This window comes from Eleutherodactylus coqui, chromosome 8 (assembly GCF_035609145.1).
Source record: "Eleutherodactylus coqui strain aEleCoq1 chromosome 8, aEleCoq1.hap1, whole genome shotgun sequence".
Taxonomy (NCBI): domain Eukaryota; kingdom Metazoa; phylum Chordata; class Amphibia; order Anura; family Eleutherodactylidae; genus Eleutherodactylus; species Eleutherodactylus coqui.
Genome location: NC_089844.1, coordinates 24,346,726 through 24,372,195, shown reverse-complemented (window position 1 = coordinate 24,372,195; position 25,470 = coordinate 24,346,726). Strand labels below are relative to the sequence as shown.

The following is a 25,470-nucleotide window of genomic DNA, read 5'->3' as shown; positions in this document are numbered from 1 at the left end:
CGCCAACATACATTGAATGACCCATTTATTAGAGCCCCTGCCCATTTCGCTATTGGAGCTTCCCTGTATGGGAATTATCTCTGTGCCCCATAAAATTAGGTGACAAGTTTTCCGCAGATCAGTCTCAGTGTGAATCCACATTAGATGGGAAAATCCAGCGATCTCAGCGACTTCCAATGAGGCCGGTCATCAGTGCTAGACTAGCCGGGGACGGGATTTCACTGCCAACCGCATGGGGTTTTCTCATGTAACTGTGTGGAGAATCAACGGAGAACGGCTCGATTCGAGAAAAAACATCCAAAGGGTGATTTTAAAGATGGAGTCAGACCTCATCTGGAATACTGTGTCCAGTTCGGGCACCCCACTTTAAAAAAGACATAGACAAACTAGAGCAAGTTCAAAGAAGAGTTACCAGGATGGTGAGCGGTCTGCAAATCATGTCCTATGAGGAACGATTAAAGGATCTGGGAATGTTTAGCTTGCAGGAAGAAGGCTGAGAGGAGACTTAATAGCTGAAGGACTGTCACAGTGCAGAGGGATCAGCCCTATTCTCATCAGCACAAGGAAAGACTAGAAACAATGGGATGAAACTGAGAGGGGGATCAATGAGTGGAACAGGTTGCCACGCGAGGTGGGGAGTTCTCCTTCAATGGAAGTCTTCAAACAATGCCTGCACAAATCTGTCTGAGATGATTTAGTGATCCTGCATTGAGCAGGTGGTTGGACCCGATGACCCTGGAGGTCCCTTCCAACTCTACCAGTCTAGGATTCTATGACAACTCACTGTTGAAAGGGGTCAGAGGAGGATGTCAGGAATCAATCAGATCAACAGGCACTGCAGAGTCAAGAGCAACTGGTGTTCCAACTAACATGTCCGATCTCATAATTCGTGGTCCTTTAGCACAGATGAGCTATAACAGAAGACGACCAGATCCAGCACCATTGTGTCTAAGAAAAACTGAAAGGCGAGACTCCAGGGGGCAAAAGGGCACAAAAATTGCACCACTGAGCAAAGTAAGAACATCACCTGCCAGATGGATTCCGATTTCTGTTACACTGTGCTGAGGGGAGGTCAGAATTTGGTACTGAAGACCAAAGGAGGTCCAGCATACTACTAGATGAGGGGGACACGGGACGGGGATGCAATAACGTTACCATTCCAAGTATCTACAGAGACTCCACCTGCTTCTCTGCAGACGCAAAGTAACTCAAATCCGAAAGAACGAACACGTAAGGGTTGGAGGCTGAGTAGTTTTGCAAGAAGGAAACCGTTCTCTGCATGGAAATGTCTCTTCCTTCCACTCGGAGTTCAGTTAGCACAGCGGGTCGTGCGGTGATCTCTGCCACATTAAGGTGCCTTTACACAAAGCAAGTATCGTTCAGTCACTCTGAAGAGTCTCTGAAGCCCACAAGTGACAATGATATGTTTGCCTTCACACAGAGCGCTGACTGTTCATTAGTAGTTTGCCGAGATGTCGCTCATACAGGGGATCTCCATGTAAATTTGTTCGCAAGTTGTTCAAATACGAACGGCTGAGACTCTACAGCAGACGAATTTTGATCAACCAAAACTATTTTTGGATAAGCTGAAAAAAAATGACTATTTATGGGTTTCCTTCAGCATCCATGAATGATTTAAAGGGAACCGGTTATGACCTTTGAGCCCCATGAACTAGTTAAACAGGCTCAGGACGCCCCTGCAGACCACTAGTCGAGAGGAGCATCTGATCGTCAAACAAGCAATAGCAGCTCAACCTGTTCCGTTGTCTGCCATCCAGAGACAGGGGGCGCCATCGTTACACCCCTGTGCCTGTCAGAACCATTTCCAGGCACTTGGCTGAAGGACATTTGGTCTCACGGCCTCGATTACATGTACGGCCCTCTGACACCCAATGTCACCTCCGTTCACAGTGATGTCGTGACTGAAGAAACTGGATGCTGTGGAGGGGAACTGGGTTGTCTTCAGAGATGAATCCAGGTTTAGTTTGGGTGCTGATGACGACGGCCATGTTCGTGTCTGGAGACCTCGGAGTGAGCGCCTCAATCCTGCCTTTGCTGTGGAGCGGCACACTGCTCCCTGCTGGTGTGATGGTCTAGGGGGCCTTCGCATACGACAGTCGGTGCCCCTAGTAGTGGTACGAGGGACAATGACAGCTCAGTGATATGTTCAGGACATCCTGAAGTCACGTGTGTTCCTCTCATGGTGGCTTCCAGCAGGATAATGCTCGGCCGCACACACAAGGGGGTCACAGGAGCCCCCACAACACTGTCACACTTCCATGGCCGCCCGGTCACCAGATTTATCACAAATAGAACATGTATGGGACCATCTGGGATGCCAACTGCCACAACCTACGAGTTTTCATGATCTAAAGGCTCAGTTACAGCAACTGTGGAGTGATATGCCACAGGATACCATACAGAACCTGTATGCCTCCATGCCCGCCCGTATCACATCTTGTATCCAAGCTAGAGGTGGTACAACAGGGTACTAGAGCCTCCATGCCCCCCATATCACATCTTGTATAAAAGCAAGAGGCGGTACAACAGGGTTCTAGAGCCTCCATGCCCCCCATATCACATCTTGTATCCAAGCTAGAGGAGGTACAACTGGGTACTAGAGCCTCCATGCCGACCTGTATCACATCTTGTATCCAAGCTAGAGGCGGTACAACAGGGTACTAGAGCCTCCATGCCTGCCTGTATCACATCTTGTATCCAAGCTAGAGGCAGTACAACAGGGTAGTAGAGCCCCCATTCCCGCCCATATCACATCTTGTATCCAAGCTAGAGGCAGTACAACAGGGTACTAGAGCCTCCATGCCTGCCCATATCACATCTTGTATAAAAGCAAGAGGCGGTACAACAGGGTTCTAGAGCCTCCATGCCCCCCATATCACATCTTGTATCCAAGCTAGAGGCAATACAACAGGGTACTAGAGCCTCCATGCCTGTCCATATCACATCTTGTATAAAAGCAAGAGGTGGTACAACAGGGTACTAGAGCCTCCATGCCCACCCGTATCACATCCTATTTCCAAGGTAGAGACGGTACAACAGGGTACTAGAGCCTCCATGCCACCCGTATTACATCTTATATCCAAGCTAGAGGTGGTACAACAGGGTACTAGAGCCTCCATGCCACCCGTATTACATCTTATATCCAAGCTAGAGGTGGTACAACAGGGTACTAGAGCCTCCCTACAAGGGGTCGGTTCTCCACAATAAATGACCCTTTTGCTCTGATATTACAATCACACACAGTTTCCTTTCTGACAACTTCTATGGGAGGGATGGGTTTTGACAATGAATGCATATAACAGAACAGCGCAGTAGACCCGCCATAAGTCTCTGCGCCCGCCAGACCTTTTGTGCCCTGGGAGCGGATTATAAAGTCACCTGACGCCGTCTCCTCAGATCCGTCAGGGTAGTCATTTATTCTCCCTCTCCGTGAGCTGCAGCTGAATCTGACTCAGATAAAATGTGACAGGAGCCCGGTCTGTTATTAGGCACTAATCAAACGCTGCAGTGTCGATCGGATGTGCCTTTCTGCACGAAGCTCAGGTTTACCTACACAACTTCACTCAACCCCCAGATACCGCATCAATTATTTATGGCGCAGCCGGCTGAGTTCCACACCGCTCCCATTGTGCTGCTCACAAATTATTTCACACAGCGGAGGATCAGCGAGGTCTTGATTCACTTCCAAACCAGCAGAATGTTTGCAAACCCAGTTCTCCTCGGTGGAGCAGCGTCCGTCCGTCCCGCAATATCCTGGCCGCGCTCCACGTTAAATAAATCCCTTTGTGTGTTTACTCAGCCCGTCTACGGAAATCAGCATCCAGGCAATTACCGCTGACATGAGCCGTATGCCGAGACGCATGTCGTCGGCGGTGACTCCGATTCCTGCACTTCCGCCGCCTCCCGCTCCTCATTAGAACTGGTTATATTCTTAGCTTCTTCCCAAAGAGGAATGCAAATGGATGCTAAATCCATCACTGCGGGGCCCTATGGTGGAGCGTAGAACGGGGGCCCACTGAAGAAATAACTGCAACTTACTGGATAGAGTTCTTAGTAATTAAATGCAAGAAGCGGAATGTGAGGTTCCAGGACCCCCGTGTTCATGAATGCCTTCCGGGGGTCGCCGCATTCTACTGCATGGCACCATAAAGTGCAATAAATCATCATTAGCGTTTACCTATTATTACGAGGCGTAATAAATGTCCCGTAATGTCTAACACGTGCGTCCGACTGTTCTCCCGTAATGACCGCTGGCCACAGAGTTTACAGTCTAAGGGCTGATTCACGCGGGAGTATGAAGTTTCGGTCCATGAAATACGTAGCATGAACCAAAAGTGCGCGCATTACTTTTTTGCGTGCGTCATTATTGAGTTTTTCATGCATGCAAGAAAACGCAATAGATTGCTCCTGGCTTCCGGCATGTATCAGATGTATTCGCTACATATTTACGCGATCCCATGGACCATAATGGGCAATTTCGGTCCACAAAGCGAACTAAAATAAGACATGCTGCGGTTTTTTTGCACGCACACGTCTCTATATCCCAATGCAAATCAACGAGTGTTAAGCTTTCCGTAACGCAGAGCGCAAATACGCCCATGTGAACGGGGCCTAAGGGCTCATTCACACGGGTGCATGCAGTTTCACAGACTGAGGCTGTGCATACCGTCTTTTTGGCGCACAAATTCATTCCTCGCAAAACGCAAAGCCCCATTGATTTCATGTGCTGCTACAATGAGGCCCAGAGCCTCACTCACACATGCGCAATACACAGAGCAGAAGTCCTATAGATTTGCATCGGGGTATTCAGAGGTGTTTTTTACGCACACACTTTATATATTATGACGTTTATGATTATCGCATACTGAAGAGTGTGATAACGGCACACGATAATCCGCTCTCCGTACCTTCACAGGGGTAAGTGTTACACAGTGCCTCTTCCGTGTGCAGACCGATGCAGATGTCGCCGCCGTTGGATGGGGCAGGGTTGGTGCAGGTACGTGTGCGCTGGTAATGGCCACCCCCACACGTGGCAGAACACTGCGTCCATGATGACCAGCAGGACCACGAACCCTTCACTGAAACATAACAAGGCAGCAAAGGTCAAAGCAGAGAATAAATAATCACCAGGTACTGCAGTAATTGCTCCGAGCAGAAAGTGAATCATCCAAAAAGCTGCCAAAAGAGAAAATGTAAACGTCAAACTCTGCACATAAAATGTACCGCGAGAAAGAAATATCACTGACAGATACAAGACTCTTCACCGTGTGGAAATGTCACCGTGTTATCAACCTGCTTATATAGTCTTACAGGCCAAGGAGAAGAGTACATTACTGTATATAAGAAACAGTATAACAGTTCTATTCTTGTACATAGGGGGCAGTATTATAGTAGTTCTATTCTTGTACATAGGGGCAGTATTATAGTAGTTCTATTCTTGTACATAGGGGCAGTATTATAGTAGTTCTATTCTTGTACATAGGGGGCAGTATTATAGTAGTTCTATTCTGGTACATAGGGGGCAGTATTATAGTAGTTCTATTCTTGTACATAGGGGCAGTATTATAGTAGTTCTATTCTTGTACATAGGGGCAGTATTATAGTAGTTCTATTCTTGTACATAGGGGGCAGTATTATAGTAGTTCTATTCTGGTACATAGGGGGCAGTATTATAGTAGTTCTATTCTTGTACATAGGGGCAGTATTATAGTAGTTCTATTCTTGTACATAGGGGGCAGTATTATAGTAGTTCTATTCTGGTACATAGGGGGCAGTATTATAGTAGTTCTATTCTGGTACATAGGGGGCAGTATTATAGTAGTTCTATTCTTGTACATAGGGGGCAGTATTATAGTAGTTCTATTCTTGTACATAGGGGGCAGTATTATAGTAGTTCTATTCTTGTACATAGGGGGCAGTATTATAGTAGTTCTATTCTTGTACATAGGGGGCAGTATTATAGTTATATTCTTGTACATAGGGGGCAGTATTATAGTTATATTCTTGTACACAGGGGGCAGTATTATAGTAGTTATATTCTTGTACACAGGGGGCAGTATTATAGTAGTTATATTCTTGTACACAGGGGGCAGTATTATAGTAGTTATATTCTTGTACACAGGGGGCAGTATTATAGTAGTTATATTCTTCTATATAGGGGGCAGTATTATAGTAGTTATATTCTTCTACATAGGGGGCAGTATTATAGTAGGTATGTTCTTGTACATAGGGGGTAGTATTATAGTAGTTATGTTCTTGTACATAGGAGCAGTATTATAGTAGTTATATTCTTGTACATAGAGGGCAGTATTATAGTAGTTCTATTCTTGTACATAGGGGGCAGTATTATAGTAGTTCTATTCTTGTACATAGGGGGCAGTATTATAGTAGTTATATTCTTGTACATAGGAGGCAGTATTGTAGTTATATTCTTGTACATAGGGAGCAGTATTATAGTAGTTATATTCTTGTACATAGGGGCAGTATTATAGTAGTTATATTCTTGTACATAGGGGGCAGTATTATAGTAGTTATATTCTTGTACATAGGGGGCAGTATTATAGTAGTTATATTCTTGTACATAGGGGGCAGTATTATAGTAGTTCTATTCTTGTACATAGGGATCAGTATTATAGTAGTATACTGTACAGTAACATAATATTAATCTTTATTTGTATAGCGCCAACATATTCCGCAGCGCTTACATAGACAGGGGGGAATACAGTAACACAAAAGTACAAAAATACCAGAACCACAGTTACAATAGTAATCAGTTGATGGAGACAGTAGGGGTGCGGGTCCTGCTCAAACGAGCTTACATACCACAAGTAATGGGGTGATACAGAAGGTAAAGGGGCTGGAGATGTGCGCGGTATGGCGAGGTGGAGAGTGAGGGATGCTATACACAGACAATGGTCAGACATTTAGCCGTGTGACTACAGGGGCGGTTTATGATGGCTAGCAGGTACTATTAGTCATTAGTACTTTTTGACACCGAAGTGATCACCTGATGACTTCATTTTTAGTGGTTGATTCAGAGAATATTGTGTCCGCTAGTAACCTTACGGTAGGTTCTTAAGGAGGAATTATCGGTGGAAATTTCAGTGTGAATTCCGCCTCTAAAAACCGTGTCACGTTTTCGCTGTGAATCCGCATGTCCAATTAGCCCAGTCGATTGGCAAAATCTGCACACAGAAAAGCTAATTTCGGTGAGTTTCTGCGTCAAAAAGAGATATAGGTCACTTCTTGATTTGGAAACACCATTTTTTGTGTCGAATTTCCACAGGCGCCTTCTGCTCAGGGCAAAATCCGTGTGCAGATCTGCTCCAAAAACCCGGGCAGAAAGCTGTGGATTTTGACTTGGTTTTAACAGGTGGAATTTGCTGTGGACCATCTGGCAGCGATCCCGCAGTGTGAACAGACCCGCCGTCCCTCCGACCAGAGGGTGATAATGGGGGCTCTGTGCGCGGTGCTGTAGATTATACCACGGCGCGCTTCACCGCTCGCTCATGCAGAGTTATTGAGATTTATAGAACATTATACACGTTTTATTTAACATAAACTATTTATAAACTTCTGTGTATAAAGAATTAACATAATCAAGTAACAGTGTTAATTAAATGCATCTCTCATGTCGGCCTGGTCATACATATTTAACAGGCGGCAGCCGCCACCACCGACGCAGCTAATGAACAAGCAGCAAAATGTCTTCTGCAAACAAACTTATGAACACAGTACTGAAGCAATCATATCGAAATTCCATACAAGTGTCCTCATGGACTCTGAAGCAGCCATCAGTTTGTTGGATTTGTTACAATGTATCAGTGCTGACAACTCTGCATCAGCTGAGCTCCGTTGTGTCATTTACGCTACTCTGATGGCTTTAAACCCTTGGCTGTGAGAAGTGGGAGGACAGGATAGGTTCAGTCTCTAGATATAGCCAAGGTGGTTCTTATTTGCTGACAGCAAGCAGAGATCATGAAAATGGCAAAGATTTGAAAGAGTCCCTTTAACTACTTCAGGACGGACAAACACATAAAAAATGTCCTGCGGTCACGAAGTGTGTATGGAGGCGAGTCACCTCCATGCCCAGTGGCTATCAGCTATTTCCGGACAGCCACCAGTAACTGTTTGGAACAGACTTGGCTCTGATCGCAACAGTTAACCGTTTACATGCTGCAGTAAAAGCTGACCACACTTCTCAACAGTCAGTGGGAATCCCCATCGGTACCCCCCTGCAGCACGATTCAATTGTGCTGATGGGCTAGCATGGCAGGCAATAGCCTACTGCGGGCTGCCGCACATACTGTAGATGCCTTTCAAGTCTGGAAAGGCAATTTTAAAAACCGCTATATACTGCAATACTCAAATACTGCAGTATACAGGAAAAAAATGGAAAGGGATCCAAAAGACCAAAAGATGTATACACGCCAAAATGGTATTAATAAAAACTACAGCTGACTCCGTAAAAAAAACAAAAAAAACAAAAAAAAAACACCACACACTCCAATTAATGGAAAAGGAAAAATAAGAGAATTTGCCGATGGAAAGCAAATTTTGTTTCAGTAAAAGCTTATTTACTTAAAATATAAAAACATAAAACTATATAAATTTGATTTCTATATTGTTCATATGTCATTTTACTACACCGTGAACGCTGAAAACTAAACTAAAATGGCCCTATTGTATTTTTTATTTCAATTTCTCCCCACTTTAAAAACTTTTAACAGTTTTTCCATACATTATCTAGTGTACAATAAATGGTACCATTAAAAAAACGTAACTCGTCCTGCACAACGCAAGCCCCCCTCCGCCATGGTCAATAGAGAACTTAAAGCATTATGGCTCTTGGATTGCAGGGATGAAAAAAAGAAAAAAAATCTCTGGCCCTTAAGTGGTTAATAAATGCTCCCCTCAGCTGATTGTGGACATGAACAAGATTTGTCCTTTTCCAGTATTTGCCGTGTTACCTCGTACAATTTGCGGTTGTGGATTTTTTGCAGATGGAGTGGGATTTATTGTAGGAAACACAATATTTTCGTAGCATGCAGGATTAGAGCGCCGTCCGCGAGCCGGCTGCCCTCGTATGCGATATATATTCTGGCCGCTGTGTAAATCCTCGGCCTCTGACCTCGCACCTCTCCTCTACAGACGTCTTGGTCCACGGCAGTGAAAACGCTGAGGCTGAATTACATCGGCATTAAATATCTCATCGCTGCGCTGATTTGTGGCTCATTTTTTAACAAAAAATAATAAAATCCGGAGATTTTGCGGCTTCGACAAGGTTTTCTAAGTGTTTGAAACTCTTCCAAAAGCCTGAAATGTGAGGCCGCGAATAAACACGTAAAAAAGCTTCTTTTCAGCAGGAAACATGGCCGTGATTTGGGGATTATAACAAACGACTGGGCGGAGCATAGGGACGGCAGCGAGAGACCCACCGCGCAGACAGTGTGACCCCAGGTGGAGCACGGTCTATGGATTAGAGGGAGAGACCAACACCCTGTGTCTACACAATACCATTCTACAATGCCCCCTTGTACCTTCACAATACCCCCCTACAATGCCCCCTTGTGCTTCCACAATGCTCCCTACAATGCCCCCCATGCTCCACTATGCCTCCCTACAATACCCTCCTGTGCCTCACCTCCACAATACCTCCCTACAATGTCCCCCTTTGCCTCCACAATACCCCCTACAATGCCCACCGTGCCTCCACAATACCCCCTTGTGCCTTCGCAATACTCCCTATAATGCCACCCTGTGCCTCCACAATACCCCCAACAATGCCCCCTATGCTCCACTACGCCTCCCTACCTCTGCCTCCACAATACCTCCCTACAATGCCCCCCTTTGCCTCCACAATACCCCTATAATACCCCTTATGCTCCACAATACCCTCCTACGCCTATACAATGCCTCCCCTACAATAGCATTCTACAATGCCCCTTTGTGCCTTCCCAATACCCCCTACAATGCCTCCCTTGCTCCACTATGCCTCCCTACAATACCCTCCTGTGCCTCCACAATACCTCTCTGCAATGCCCCCCTATGCCTTCACCATAACCCTACAATGCCGCCTATGCTCCACAATAACCCCCTACAATGCCCCCGTGTGCAAAAGAAATTTTTAAGAAAGCCCAAACATTGCCTCTTCTTTTTTTACCCATTGTCTCCTGCCATCCTGCGTAAAAACCGCAGCGCACCCGCATGTAACATCTGTGTACGATGCATTTACTTCTAATCCTCCCATAGACTTGCAGACAAAAATAGGAGACGACGAGATTATCTCTAAGTGACCACAAATTGACACAACAATTTCCTTTATTGGGTCTGAGTACTCTGCTGTCAGTCAGTGACAAATACGGAGGGCGCATGGACGGAAAAACACCTGTGCGAATGGGCCCTAAGAGTCCGAGAAAAGCTGAGCGAGAACCCCAGCAATAGCCGCAGTCGGCGAATGTGAGCAGTCACTGGTACTGGCGGACAGAAGAGGATGAAATGCAATGGCGGTTCAGTACCAAAGGGATAAAACTCCGTATATCAGCTCACCTAGAAAGTGCGCATAAGTACGTTTTACAAACTTTTGGTGCGGTTACACCTCCTGACCATCATAGAGGTTGGACGTTCTATTACAAATTGCACCTAACCTAAGTAAAGACTTTTCTTTCACCCTCTCCAGTAGGTGGCGCTCTTGCAATACCTCTATAATTGTCCGCAGCAATGTAGCAACATACGGAATAAAAATAGAAGCACCGTGCACATCCGATTGTGAGCTCTGCGGTCCAGGACTGTCCGCTCCTCGGCTTGAGGTCAGCGACATCCACAGTGTGACTGAAGACCGCGAGATGTGCGCAGTAAAAGTAAAGTAAACTTTAGCCCAAGCACCTGTATAAAGCCTCTTTATCGCCGGCGCTGGTGCCGTTTGTATCATTCATTACCGGACCCGGCGCAGTTTACGGGGGAATAAAGCCTAAGATTATGACGGCGAGAAAACAATTACCCAATAAAGCCGCCGCGCGCCGCAGAAAGCACCTTGTTGTTTTCAATTAAGACGTAATTGTGTTTTCCTCACGTGCGGTTCGAGTCTGACTCCTCGTAAAGATTATACTACCGGGACGATGGGAGGCGCCGCGACATAAAGCCGAGCCGGGAGAGTTTGTATCCACTAATGAGCAGAACGCAACCGCTGAGCGGCGACAGAGATCGATGTCATGTACAGAACGCTATTATGTCCCCGGAGATGGAGTTCAGCGAGCGCTTGTGTTACCACATCTGTCTGATACCTGACAGCGTCTTCGCATGCTGCTAAGTGATCCCAAGATTTGCAACGATTAACAGGGTTTTTCTTCCCCAGCTGCTTTCAAGGGGTTAAATGGGTTTTCCAGAATTCTGCTAAAAACAGCGCCACACATGTCCATAGGTTGTCCCTGGTACTGCAGCTCAGTCTTAAGGTGCTTTTACATGGGACGAGCAGTTAGGCGCAAGATGCCCAACAAGTCAATCTAGCGATAATCGCTCCTACGCTTCTAGACAGGACTGATTATCGCTAGTGAATGGCGGCAGAGTGGGTCGGGGATTGTTCCAGCCCACCCGCCTCCATTCTCGTTAATCAGGGCACAGTTCAGACTGCTTACACCGGCTGATTGGTCCGTGTATAAAGCACCTTAGTCACTTAACTGGAACTCGGCTGCAGTACCAGACAACCCATGGACATGTGTGAAGAGAGCAGCCATGTTTTTCAATTCTGGACAAACCCTTTAACATCAGGTGTAAAGTTAGAAGTTTACAAAAAATTAACAAACTATCTTGCAGGGGATGAAAAGCAGCGATTCGCTGTGCTGAAAGAACCCACACAAACGCACAACCCCATGACATGATACTTTAAAGGGGTAGGGACTATATTCAGGTGTAGAAATGTTCAAGGCTGTGTGAGAATACAAACACTGCCCCCGGTGGCCAAATGCAAAATAAACGATTGCTCCTCTGGCTCCTCACTGCAGTGTAATGGAGTGAAGGAGACGGACCAAGACTGACGATGCCAAGACTGACCAGCACCTTCCTCAGGACAGGTAGAGTATAGGGGTTCTCACCTGGGCAGGGCTGTGGGTTACAATCCTGGAACTCCGTGGCAGACCCCATGCAGGGTTGACCGCCGTTCCGAGGTTCTGGATTACTGCAAGTTCTTTTTCTAGAGCGAAATCCCATTTCACAGTCCCGGGAACAAGCAGACCACATTCCCCACGGAGTCCAGCCTCCGCTGATGATACGGGCCGGCGTCTTACCACTGCGCATCATGTCATCCACGAGAGCTGCGGGAAAATGCAACAAGGATGCCGATTATCATCATGGCAGCATTATATACTGTAATGCATCCTATTCTAGAACTACAACCCCCAGCAATCCTGGGCTTGGGACCTAAATCATCATATGTAAGAGGGGCTATTGATACAGATGAGGTTCAGAAGATACAACTGCTGCCTGTTTAAAGGGGTTTTCCAGGGACGTCAGGGCCAGAAGCATTATGGAAGGCATCAATAGGAGCGATGGCTTCCATTACACTTCTGGATCCGACACCATGTGGATATACGGCTCAGCGGCACTGACAGCGGATCAGCAGAGATCCTGAGCGGCGGACCCCCGTCCATTAAGTATTGAAGATCTATCCTGAGGATAAGTCATCAATAGTAATGAAAACTTCTACAGCTGAAATGTTATGTTTAATCTCTGCACCATTTTCAAGATCTCTGCTTGCTTGAATGTAATTTTTTTTTTTACATCCAGAAGCTGAAAACTTAAACATTTCTCACAGAGCTGACAGTTTGTTACAATGTATCCGTGTACAATCCTTTGTAAGGTAAACACATCAGCAGCACAAATCTGTCTCCTGCCCCAATAGTTTGTTACAAAGTATCAGTCTGGAGTCCGGGATGTTCAGCTAGACTGGCTACAATAGTAACAAACCCTCAGCTGCCCTGAGCAGGGGGTTGGACTATGATTCTATGAGCCGTGGAGGATAAGGCAAGGATGGGTATTTGTTGTATACAATGATTATTCCCATTCACGGATGAAAGCGGAAGTCTTGAAAATGGTGAGGAGCTTTATTTCCATCACACTGGATACGTTTTTTGTCTAGGCGCAGCTGACCCCCCTCCCCACGATAAATAACGTGTTGACACTTACAGTCTGTCTCACAGGCCGAGGAACCATCGTTGGGGCAGAATCGCGTCTCAGTTTTTTTCCTCCCGAATTGTAGCTCATGAGGGTCAGAGAGTTGAGCGCGACACGTGTAGCGGAACCTCTGCTCCTGCCGAGCGCCGCCTTGTGTGATATTAACAGTCATCCATGGCGTCCACGGAGTATTTCGGCGCACCTCAGGACACGGCTCCGAGTTACAGATCCTGAATTCCTGCAAAAAAAAATTTACATCTAGAGGATATTGGTGGGCACACTTCTTACCGACACCTTTACAGGGGCTCATGGAGAGCACGCTTCTTACCGACACCCATACTGGGGCTCACGGAGGGCACACTTCTTACTGACACCCATACTGGGGCTCACGGAGGGCACACTTCTTACTGACACCCATACCGGGGCTCACGGAGGGCACACTTCTTACTGACACCCATACTGGAAGCTCATGGAGGGCACGCTTCTTACTGACACCCATACCAGGGCTAATGGAGGGCACGTTTCTTACTGAAACCCATACCGGGGGTCATAGAGGGCACGTTTCTTTCTGACACCCATACCGGGCTCGTGGAGGGCACGTTTCTTTCTGACACCCATATCGGGCTCATAGGGGGCACACTTTTTACTGACACCCATATCGAGGATTCATGGTGGGCACGTGCTTCTTACCGACACCCATACCAGAGGCTCAAGGTGGGCACACTTCTTACCGACACCTATCCTAGGGCTCTTGGAGGGCATGCTTCTTACTGACACCTATAATGGAGCTCCTGGAGGGCATGCTTCTTACCGACACCTATACTGGGGCTCCTGGAGGGCATGCTTCTTACCGACACCTATACTGGGGCTCCTGGAGGGCATGCTTCTTACCGTCACCTATACTGGGGCTACTGAAGGGCATGCTTCTTACGGACACCTATACTGGGGTTCCTGGAGGGCATACTTCTTACTGACACCCATACCAGGGCTCATGGAGGGCACGTTTCTTTCTGACACCCATACCGGGTTCGTGGAGGGCACGTTTCTTTCTGACACCCATATCGGGCTCATAACGGGCACACTTTTTACTGACACCCATACCGAGGATTCATGGTGGGCACGTGCTTCTTACCGACACCCATACCGGGGGCTCACGGTGGGCACACTTCTTACTGACACCCAGACCGGGGCTCAAGGTGGACACACTTCTTACCGACAACTATCCCAGGGCTCTTGGAGGGCATGCTTCTTACTGACACCTATAATGGAGCTCCTGGAGGGCATGCTTCTTACCGACACCTATACTGGGGCTCCTGGAGGGCATGCTTCTTACGGACACCTATACTGGGGCTCCTGAAGGGCATGCTTCTTACGGACACCTATACTGGGGCTCCTGAAGGGCATACTTCTTACGGACACCTATACTGGGGCTCCTGAAGGGCATGCTTCTTACGGACACCTATACTGGGGCTCCTGAAGGGCATGCTTCTTACGGACACCTATACTGGGGCTCCTGGAGGGCATGCTTCTTACTGACACCTGTACCCAACAGTAATAAATTGATTCATTCCAATTTGCTATAATTTATTCTGCATGACTCTGTAGATCTACCAGATTTCATGAAATTCCACCAGTTACTTGTGGGTGGAGCACTTTCAGTTTCCACCAATGTATAATGAAAGTGTAAGTAGGATGAAGCGTGGAGCCGGGCGGTGTATTACCTGAGCACAGCCGGGGCACGTGTTCCCATTCTCACAGGTGCGCTGTCTGGAGTGAACACCCCCTCCACAGTCCGCGCTGCATTTGCTCCATGAGCCCCATGAAGACCAGAATATGGGGATTGGGCAGGGACTGTTCTCATTGCAGAACCTGAGAGAGGAGACAAGAAGGAGGTGAGACCAGAGACAGAGTATGCATCACAGCGCCAATCAGACGGAAAACTGCTGCATCACCTCTCAGCGCTAAACTGATGAAACACAAACCTGCTGCGTCACTGCACAGCGCGGAGTTAATGAAATCAAAAAAGTGCTGCATCACCCAGTACTAAACCGATCAGACAGAAACCTGGCGAATCACGGCACAGCGCTAAAGTAATCAGACGGAAAATTGCCACATCACAAGGCGCTAAACTAAACAGATGACAAACTGCCGAATCATCCCAAAGTGGTAAGCTAATCAGATGGAAAACCGCCGCATCATCCCAAAGTGGTAAGCTGATCAGATGGAAAACCGCCGCATCATCCCAAAGTGGTAAGCTAATCAGATGGAAAACTGCCACATCATCCCAGAGCGGTAAGCTGATCAGATGGAAAACTGCCACATCATCCCAGAGCAGTAAGCTGATCAGATGGAAAACTGCCACATCATCCCAGAGCGGTAAGCGGATGAGATGGAAAGCTGCCACATCATCCCAGAGCGGTAAGCTGATGAGATGGAAAACTGCCACATCATCCCAGAGCAGTAAGCTGATCAGATGGAAAACTGCCACATCATCCCAGAGCGGTAAGCGGATGAGATGGAAAACTGCCACATCATCCCAGAGCGGTAAGCGGATGAGATGGAAAGCTGCCACATCATCCCAGAGCGGTAAGCTGATCAGATGGAAAACTGCCACATCATCCCAGAGTGGTAAGCTGATCAGATGGAAAACTGCCACATCATCCCAGAGTGGTAAGCTGATCAGATGGAAAACTGACACATCATTGCAAAGCGCTAAAACGATCAGACAGAAAACTGCCGCATCAAAAAGCGCTAAACTAAAGAGATGAAACAGTTACATCACACCGCTAAACTAATACAACAGAAAATGGCTGCATCACCGCACAGCGCTAAGCCGATGTGAAAAAGTGCTGCATCACCCAGTGCTAAACTGATCGGACGAAAAACTCTCGCATCACTGCACAGCGCTAAACTGGTGAGATGGAAAACCGCACGGCGCAAAACTGATCAGAAGGAAAACTACCGCACAACGGATCATATGGAAATTTGTTGCATCACCGCACAGCTGGTCGAACGGAAAACTACCGCATCACCGCACCCCCTCCAACAGCAATATTATCACCACATTACAGTATGGCGCCCCTTGCAGGTGTAACAATATGTAACGGCCTGTTCTTAGCGAATCAGTAACCTCCATGGGCGCCAACAGGTAATCCAGACACCAATAAAAGCTTCATCATTACTCTGGGTTTCAATCCCTCACTGTTTTCAAGAACACTGCTTGCTGTTGGATGAGTACCATTATGTCTGCTTACAAAATACTAACCTGAGACCCCGGAACAGTTCTTGTTCAAATCGTTGAATTGTATAAAAAAGACAGTCGTTCTGTGTAAATAAGGCCAACGATTGAAGGATGAATGATAATTCATTGGCTTATCATTCGTTGTTCAGATTATACTGACATAAATCCCCGTTCGCCATTTGCCAGTCGTTCGGAGTAAAAGGCGGGCGGTCAGTCGTTTACAGACCATTCCCAGGTATTTCCAGACCCCCGACAGACCAACAATGGACTGAACCAGCGAGGACCAAAAATTAAATGGATTATCTGCGCGTGTGAATAGAAGACTATTAAAGCAAAGAACTTGTTCCAACAATCAACTGCGCGGTGGTAGAGGACCCCAATCCAGCTGTCACCATGTAGTAGAGTAGTCAGTCCCAGTCCTCACCGAAATACACAAAGTAGCACAGAAATCTGGTCCTGGCCGCCAGGATGACCCCCCAGCATGGGGACAAAGAAGGGGAGGAAATTGGCTGTTCTTCCCATTTCTCAGCCCGGTGTTGGCCGCCTTCAACCTCCATGACTGCAGTCCCCCTCCACGGCTGCTTTCCACCAAGTTCCCCTAGATGTGTGAGGGATTTGCCTCCGATTCTCGAGGAGCTTCAGATAGTGATGGGGGACGACGGGCGTGTTGGGCACACGGATACAGTGTTCTAGTTCGCCTGAAGACGCTCGATGGGATTGAGATCCGGACTTTGGGCGACAATGAAGTTTGCAGACGTTCTGCTCCTCACAAGCCTGAACCCTGCGTGCCGTATGACATGGCGCTCGGTGATGTTGTAGAGACACAGAGCTGTACCCAAGTATTGCCACAGGATAGGGGATGCCACATTGTCCGGATGTCTCTGTACCCATTGGTGGTGAGGGTGGTCTTTACTATAACCAGCGGTCCTCGTCCTTCTCAGCAGAACCCCCCACACCATAACAGAACCTCCTCCAAACCTCACTGCTGGGACGATGCAGCCGTGTAGTAACCGCCCTCCAGGTAACCGCCACACCCAAGTGCCGCCGTCCGATCGGAAGATGGTGTACCGTGATTCAGCTTCCACTCACTTACAGTCCGACGCTCCGAGCCCCATCGCAGGCGCTGCTGTGCAGTCACTGCTGTGATGTTGTGTGCAGCTACTCGTCCATGGTAACCCTTCACATGCTGTTCCCTATGGAGGGTTCTGGTACTAATGGATGTTACAATGACCTGTTAGACCCCCTGAGCGAGGGCAGACGATGTGTGTGGTGTCCTCACAGCTCCTACAGGGCTTCGTTGTCCCCGTTCTATCAGTTTACGAGGTTTCCCTTAACGTGGCGGCACCGCACACACCGAATGGTCTTCATCCCCCAATAACATGGCCAATAGTGCACTCTGGAAAGTCCAGAAGCTGCAATGTCCTGTACTGATTGGTTGGTAACATACCCCCCGCCAGACCCCATTGTCAGCTCTACACCTGGTGACATTCCCCACTGGACCCAGTTGTACACTCTATACCTGGTGACATCCCCCCACCAGACTTCGTTCTCAGCTCCACACCTGGTGACATTTCACCACCAGACTTCATTGTCAGCTCTACACGTAGTAAAATTCCACCCATCAGACCCTGTAATCATAAAATCCTAGAATGATAGAGTTGGAAGAGACTTCCAGGGTCATCGGGTCCAACCCCCTGCTCAATGCAGGATTTACTAAATCATCCCAGACAGATATTTGCCCAGCCTTTGTTTGAAGACTTCTATTGAAGGAGAACTCACCACCTCCCGTGGTAACCTGTTCCACTCATTGATCCCCCTCACTGTCTAATATCTAATCTGTGTCTCCTCCCTTTCACTTTCATCCCATTGCTTCTAGTCTTTCCTTGTACAGATGAGAATAGGGCTGATCCCTCTGCACTGCGACAGCCCTTCAGATATTTGTAGACAGCTATTAAGTCTCCTCTCAGCCTTCTCTTCTGCAAGCTAAACATCCCAGATCCTTTAACCGTTCCTCATAGAACATGATTTGCAGACCGCTCACCATCTTGGTAACTCTTCTCTGAACTTGTTCCAGTTTGTCTATGTCTTTTTTAAAGTGGGGTGTCCAGAACTGGCCACAGTATTCCAGATGAGGTCTGACTAAGGAAGAGTAGAGGGGGATAATGACCTCACGTGATGTAGACTCTATGCTTCTCCTAATACATCCCAGAATTGTTTTTGGCTTTTTGGCTGCTGCATCACATTGCTGACTCGTGTTCAGTCTATGATCTATTAGTACACCAAAGTCTTTTTGATATGGGCTGCTGCTTAGCCCAATTCCTCCCCTCCATTGCATTTTTCTTGCCCAGATGTAGGACTTTGCATTTTTCCTTGTTAAATACCATTCTGTTAGTTGCCGCCCACTGTTCAAGTTTATCTAGATCTTTTTGAATACTCTCGCTCTCTTCCCTAGTGTTCGCTTATCCCTCCTAGCTTTGTGTCGTGGGCAAATTTGATCAGTTTCCCATCAATTCCCTCCTCCAGATTCTTTATAAAAATGTTGACCAACACTGGGCCTAGAACAGAGCCTTGTGGTTCCCCACTTGATACCTTCTTCCACTTGGATGTGCAGCCATTTATGACCACTCTTTGAATATAATCACTCAGCCAGTTGTGAATCTACCCAACAGTTGCCTTGTCAATCCCAGATTCCGTCATTTTTTCAATAAGTATGGTATGAGATACTTTGTCAAATGCTGTACTTAAGTCAAGATATACTATATCCACTGCGTTTCCCTGATCAACCCAGTCGGTGATATGTCATAGGAGGAGATTAAATTTGTCTGACATGACTTGTTTAACCAGAGCCAGTATGGGTTTGTAACAATTACTCCATTCTCATCCAAGTACTTGCATACATGCTGTTTAATAATTTGTTCAAAGATCTTTCCCGGTATAGAAGTCAGGCTCACAGGCCTGTAGATTCCTGGATCCACCTTCTTCCCTTTTTTGAAGATAGGGACAACATTTGCCCTTTTCCAAAGTTGTGGGACTTCTCCTGTTCTCCAGGAATTTTCAAAGATTATGGCGCTGCTATCTTTAGTATCCTAGGATGTAATTCATCTGGACCTTGAGATTTTAATTCATTTAAGTCAGCTAAGTGTTCCCTCACCATCTCTCTGCTTATGGATAGCCTGCATTCTTTTATTCCTCCAATAGCACAGGGATGGTCAGTTTATGTTCCATCTACTTTCTGAGAGAAAACAGACAAAAAATAGGAATTTAAAAGTTCGACCTTCTCAACATCATGTTGTCAGCTTCACACCTGGTGACATCCCACTACCAGACCCAGTTGTCAGCTCTACACCTGGTGACATCCCCCAACCAGACCCAGTTGTCAGCTCTACACCTGGTGACATCCCACTACCAGACCCAGTTGTCAGCTTCACACCTGGTGACATCCCACCACCAGGCCCTGTTGCCAGCTCTACACCTGGTGACATCCCCCAACCAGATCCAGTTGTCAGCTCTACACTTGGTGACATCCCCCAACCAGACCCAGTTGTCAGCTCTACACCTGGTGACATCCCACTACCAGACCCAGTTGTCAGCTCTACACCTGGTGACATCCCACTACCAGACCCAGTTGTCAGCTCTACACCTGGTGACATCCCACTACCAGACCCAGTTGTCAGCTCTACACCTGGTGACATCCCACTACCAGACCCAGTTGTCAGCTTCACACCTGGTGACATCCCACCACCAGACCCCATTGTCAGCTTTACACCTGGTGACATCCCACCACCAGACCCTGTTGTCAGCTCTACACCTGGGGGCATTTGCTGGTTTCTGCATTGGGGTACGGTGTGCGATCCTTCCCTTTTTATACTTGATGCTGACACATCACTTGACAGCACAGGATTGGAGGGGAGCCAATACTTATGTACACTGAAACACCAACAAAACCATCACTTGAGTAGTCACGTCGGTAATTAAGCCGGAGGTAAGAAACTGCAAAATAAAGCCCAAGCTGGCCATTTAAGAAGCTCCTCTCCACCTGATGCTGGGGTGCATCCTCCCCTGACTACAGCAACATTCAGATCTGGGACCAGACCCCCTGTTATTCTCACCATTGCCCCCCCCCCCCCCCCTACAATGGGAAGGTGGGAATACTCTGCAGAAAATTATAAAAAAATGACAAATCCATCCATAAAAAGCGTTATTCACAGACGCGGCGGGAGTCGAGGACTGAACAACATTCAATTATCACCATCCAGATAACACTAACGCGGTGCGAGACGAAACCCGAAATAACTGAGTCATCAAGAAAGTAAAAAGTGCGGCCATTATCCGCTAATATAGAACGGCTCCAGGAGACGGTCTAATGAGAAAGGGCAGAGAGGAGGACGCCAGAGAGCAGCCAATTAGCACAATTAACAGAATATTGACGAACCCAACGCCCTTTCTGGTTTCTATATGAAATCCAGTAAAAGGTCAGACTGGCTGCGCCGCCCGCTCGGGGTTAAGCGCCCCGAAAATGTCTAATTAGGAGAATAGAATCAACAGCAGAAGCAAATTAATTGTGTCCATTACCAGATGTGAGGAGCCAGGAGCGGCGTTACAGCGTGACATTAGCATTTTATATCAATATTACATTACACCGCGCCAGCATCTTAATCACCGCCAGAGAGAGCGCGACACAAACCGCGTTACAGTGTCATAGTCACACACACCGATACATTGTAACAAAGGAGGAAGATAGGCCTGCAGGTTCATACATATCTGTAAGGATTCCACCAGCAGAATAGTGAGTGCAGCTCTGGAGTATAATACAGGATTTAACTCAGGATCAGTACAGGATAAGTAATGTATGTACACAGTGACTCCACCAGCAGAATAGTGAGTGCAGCTCTGGAGTATAATACAGGATGTAACTCGGGATCAGTACAGGATAAGTAATGTATGTACACAGTGACTCCACCAGCAGAATAGTGAGTGCAGCTCTGGAGTATAATACAGGATGTAACTCAGGATCAGTACAGGATAAGTAATGTATGTACACAGTGACTTCACCAGCAGAATAGTGAGTGCAGCTCTGGAGTATAACACAGGATGTAACTCAGGATCAGTACAGGATAAGTAATGTATGTACACAGTGACTCCACCAGCAGAATAGTGAATGCAGCTCTGGAGTATAATACAGGATGTAACTCGGGATCAGTACAGGATAAGTAATGTATGTACACAGTGACTTCACCAGCAGAATAGTGAGTGCAGCTCTGGAGTATAACACAGGATGTAACTCAGGATCAGTACAGGATAAGTAATGTATGTACACAGTGACTCCACCAGCAGAATAGTGAATGCAGCTCTGGAGTATAATACAGGATGTAACTCGGGATCAGTACAGGATAAGTAATGTATGTACACAGTGACTCCACCAGCAGAATAGTGAGTGCAGCTCTGGAGTATAATAAAGGATAAGTAATGTATGTACACATTGATTCCACCAACAGAATAGTGAGTGCAGCTCTGGAATATGATAAATATACACTAAAAGTTAAAAGGGAACTGGTGGCTCCCCAGAAATTAGCCCCGAAGGAGATTTCCTGCTCTTTTCCTGTACCACTGCTCCCGGACTGTTGATTAAATACTCTCCATCCATCGATCTGTTATTACAGGGGGATCATTAAAGAAATACAATATTAATGAAGTGCTTGTTTACTAAGATCCGAAGAGCAGATTTTATCTCGTTACAATAAGAAAACACAGTTAGATGGCGGTAATGATACAGTCTCTGCGCAGTTCGGAGAATACTGAATAATTAATGAGGCGGGCCGTTATCTGAATGGCTTCAGGAGCAACAAAGTGACAGACAATTATTTTAAATGTGCAGCTATCACTGGCATTAACCCTCCCGCTGCCAGAGTGGTGAGCTGGGGGTACAAGCTGCTTCAATATGAGGTTCTCACCGTTCCTCTCTGCTCTGTCCTACGCACACTCTCCCTCCAAACCGCGGAGCGGGGTTACTGCATGTCCGCTGCCGCACCTGGAAGCCGATCCCGCAGGTTGTGCTGCACTGCGCCCACGATGACCACGGAGTCCAACCGCCATTCCTGCAAGGAAAAAAAAAAACACTAAAATGTTAAAAAAAATGCTAAACAGGATACAGCTTCGGTTTCATGGTGACTCGGCTGTGATGATTCACGCGGCCAAAGATTGAAGATCTGTCATATTGCAATTTATTAGAACGCAATGTGGTTGATGCGCGACTCGCAAGGTGATGTAATTGCAACCTTCCGGTTGCAGAAAATCCAACCTTACTTGGCCCTTATCTAAAGCTTCAAATTAGTACAAATGGGAGCACGAGATCAATCACTTTGCCGCCATTGTGGCGTAGGCTATTTTAGCAGGTGGAGAAAATATTTTACTGGATTTTGGCCTCAGTTCTGTCATCTCAAGCTCACACATTATTCATGAGCAAGAGGGTCACATGATGGATCACAGAATCCGTAACACTAAAGCAGCGGTTCCCAAACTCTGCTCTGCGAGCGACAGTCAGGGGCTCCGACAGAGGGTCTCTGTGGAGGCGAACCTGTTGCACGCATGCCAACGGCTGCTCACCACTGTAGTGATAACTGGCAGGGTGTCGCAGCTCCCCTGCCGGTAACCATGCAGCGACGCTGGCCCCGCACACACTGACATCAGTGTGACCCCGTGATCCTCCTCCCCTGGGTTCTCTCTTCCTTAGTTCCGCAAGAGAGGACTCAGGGAGGAAATGTTCCAGGCTCACACACTTTTGTGTGCACCAGGATTAGCACCGAGAAGAGGAGGAGCAGTGCTGACTACAAGGAGGAGGTAAGTATATGGGTTGGGGAGGCTATTATTACTGTGGCTACTGTGGGGTTATTATTACAGCAGGGGTCGCCCATTACTATTGGGTCCGCAATAGAGGGTCTCCCATTACTACTGGGGCCACCGATATAGGGGTCACCCATTACTACTGGGGTCACCAATATAGGGGATGCTGTTACTACTGGGGCCACCCATATAGGGGGTCACTATTACTACTAGAGCCACCAATGACTAAAGTAAGGAGCGCCCAAGTGAAGCTCATGTATCGAGGGATTGACCAATACCTGTGCAGCTCACAAACTTTTCTCTAACTAGTTTTTCAAACTTTGCCAATCAGCAGAAGGAAGTCCTGCAGGATCTTTCATATGACACAGGAGTGGATAAATGCGCTGACCGCGCCAAATACAACGGACTCACTGAAACTTTTATCACTCCATGAATTATTTGTTACGAGGAGAAATCTTTCCTTCACTTTGAAAGTTTTATTTGGGAATTTTTATACAATTTTTCAGCTTTTTTCTGGAGTAACTTTAAGGATGTAGATGTGCTGTGGTGTGGGCGGAGCACAGGAGGCGAAGATGGGGGCGGAGCAAGGGAGGTGACGATTATAATGTGAGGGTATCCTAAAGAAATGCTCATAAATCAGGAGCTATAGTACAATAAACCTCAAGTATCAACTGTCCATAGGACAGAAGTGGCGCCAGTGCGTCAGATCTGTACATGGCTGTGTATATAAGGGGTACGGTCAGACCGGGACACGCATTGTGCCCTCAAAGAAAGTAAACCATATCTTTGAAGATGCCTCGTATGTGTCGCGTCCGGCGCTGCGCTCCTGAATAAAACGGAGATAATTTATTTATAAACGTGTGAATTTTTGTACAAGTATTAAAAAAAGGAAATGGCGCCATTAATGCAGCGGTAAAGTGATGGCGATGAAGACTGTCAGACAGCAGAGCTGCCGAGAGCCTCATTAACACTGAATTAGTATATTAGTGCAGAAAGCAAATGTGTAGATGTGACAGACCGCAAACAGCTCCGTGCAGAGAACAGGCGACGAGCGCTGCGCAGCGTTACATCGTAACAGACTCTGCGGCGGTTTATCGAAGTGGGCGGGCGGTGTCTCATCTGATGACCTCTGAACTGTTACAGGGTCAGATAGAAAACCAATAAGGTCATCAGTCGCGAACATTTATACGTTTTCCATCTGTTTCTAGTTAATACACAAGGAGTGGATGTAACACAGTAGGTTAGGCCAAAACCAGACACATGTCCCTTCAGTTCAGTCTACTGCACCCTAAATGTTGATCCAGAGGAAGGGGAAAAAAACAACGAGGTAGAAGACCATTTTTATCATTTAAAGGGAAAAAATTCCTTCCCGACTCCAATCAGAATACTCAGAAGGGTCAGTGATCCAGGAAATAATGAGTGATATAACATTTAATATTATTACACTCCACGCCCCTCTTGTACTCTTTTAGAGCGTTCGCCATCCCTACGTCCTCAGGAGAGAGTGCCATAGTCTCGCTGCTCTTACAGCAAAGATGTAGAGAGCGCCCCCTTGTTACAGTCCTGGGTATAAAAAAATGATGGGAGAGATCTCTGTACTGACCCCTGATCTATCTATACATAGTTATTAGAACACCCCCTTGTTACAGTCCTGGGTATAATAGATGATGGGAGAGATCTCTGTATAGTCCCCTGATATATTTATACATAGTTATTAGAGCGCCCCCTTGTTACAGTCCTGGGTATAATAGATGATGGGAGAGATCTCTGTATTGTCCCCAGATATATTATACATAGTTCTTAGAGCGCCCCCTTGTTACAGTCCTGGGTATAAATAGATGATGGGAGAGATCTCTGTACTGACCCCTGAAATATCTATACATAGTTATTAGAGCGCCCCCTTGTTACAGTCCTTGTATAATAGATGATGGCAGACATCTCTGTACTAACCCCTGATATATTATACATAGTTGTTAGGTCGCCCCTCAGCCAGCTTATTTTCTAAACTAAATAATCCCAATTCGATGACCTCTTTGGGTATTGTGGTCCATCCATTCCATTTATTACTTTGGTTACCCTCTTTGTCCCTCCTGATATGTCCTCCTTGAGTACCCGTGTCCAAAACGGTCCACAACATCCCATGTGTGGTCTGACCAGTGACTTGTAAAGAGGAAGAACAATGTTCACGTCATGTATCCCAA

The 25,470-nt window shown here is 46.8% G+C and overlaps 1 protein-coding gene across 5 annotated transcripts in view; it reads right to left on the bottom strand.

Annotated features, from left to right (window-relative positions):
- The window catches only part of SEMA5B (semaphorin 5B), a 245,894-nt gene that overhangs the window by 11,592 nt on the left and 208,832 nt on the right, over window positions 1-25,470 (bottom strand). For all 5 annotated transcript variants that reach the window (XM_066575322.1, XM_066575325.1, XM_066575323.1 and 2 more), the window contains exons 15-19: window positions 22,381-22,524; window positions 14,910-15,057; window positions 13,201-13,426; window positions 12,111-12,329; window positions 4,929-5,099 (exon numbers count right to left, since the gene is read on the bottom strand). In XM_066575322.1, coding sequence (XP_066431419.1) covers window positions 4,929-5,099; window positions 12,111-12,329; window positions 13,201-13,426; window positions 14,910-15,057; window positions 22,381-22,524 — 908 coding nt within the window. The remainder of the gene's footprint in view (window positions 1-4,928; window positions 5,100-12,110; window positions 12,330-13,200; window positions 13,427-14,909; window positions 15,058-22,380; window positions 22,525-25,470) is intronic.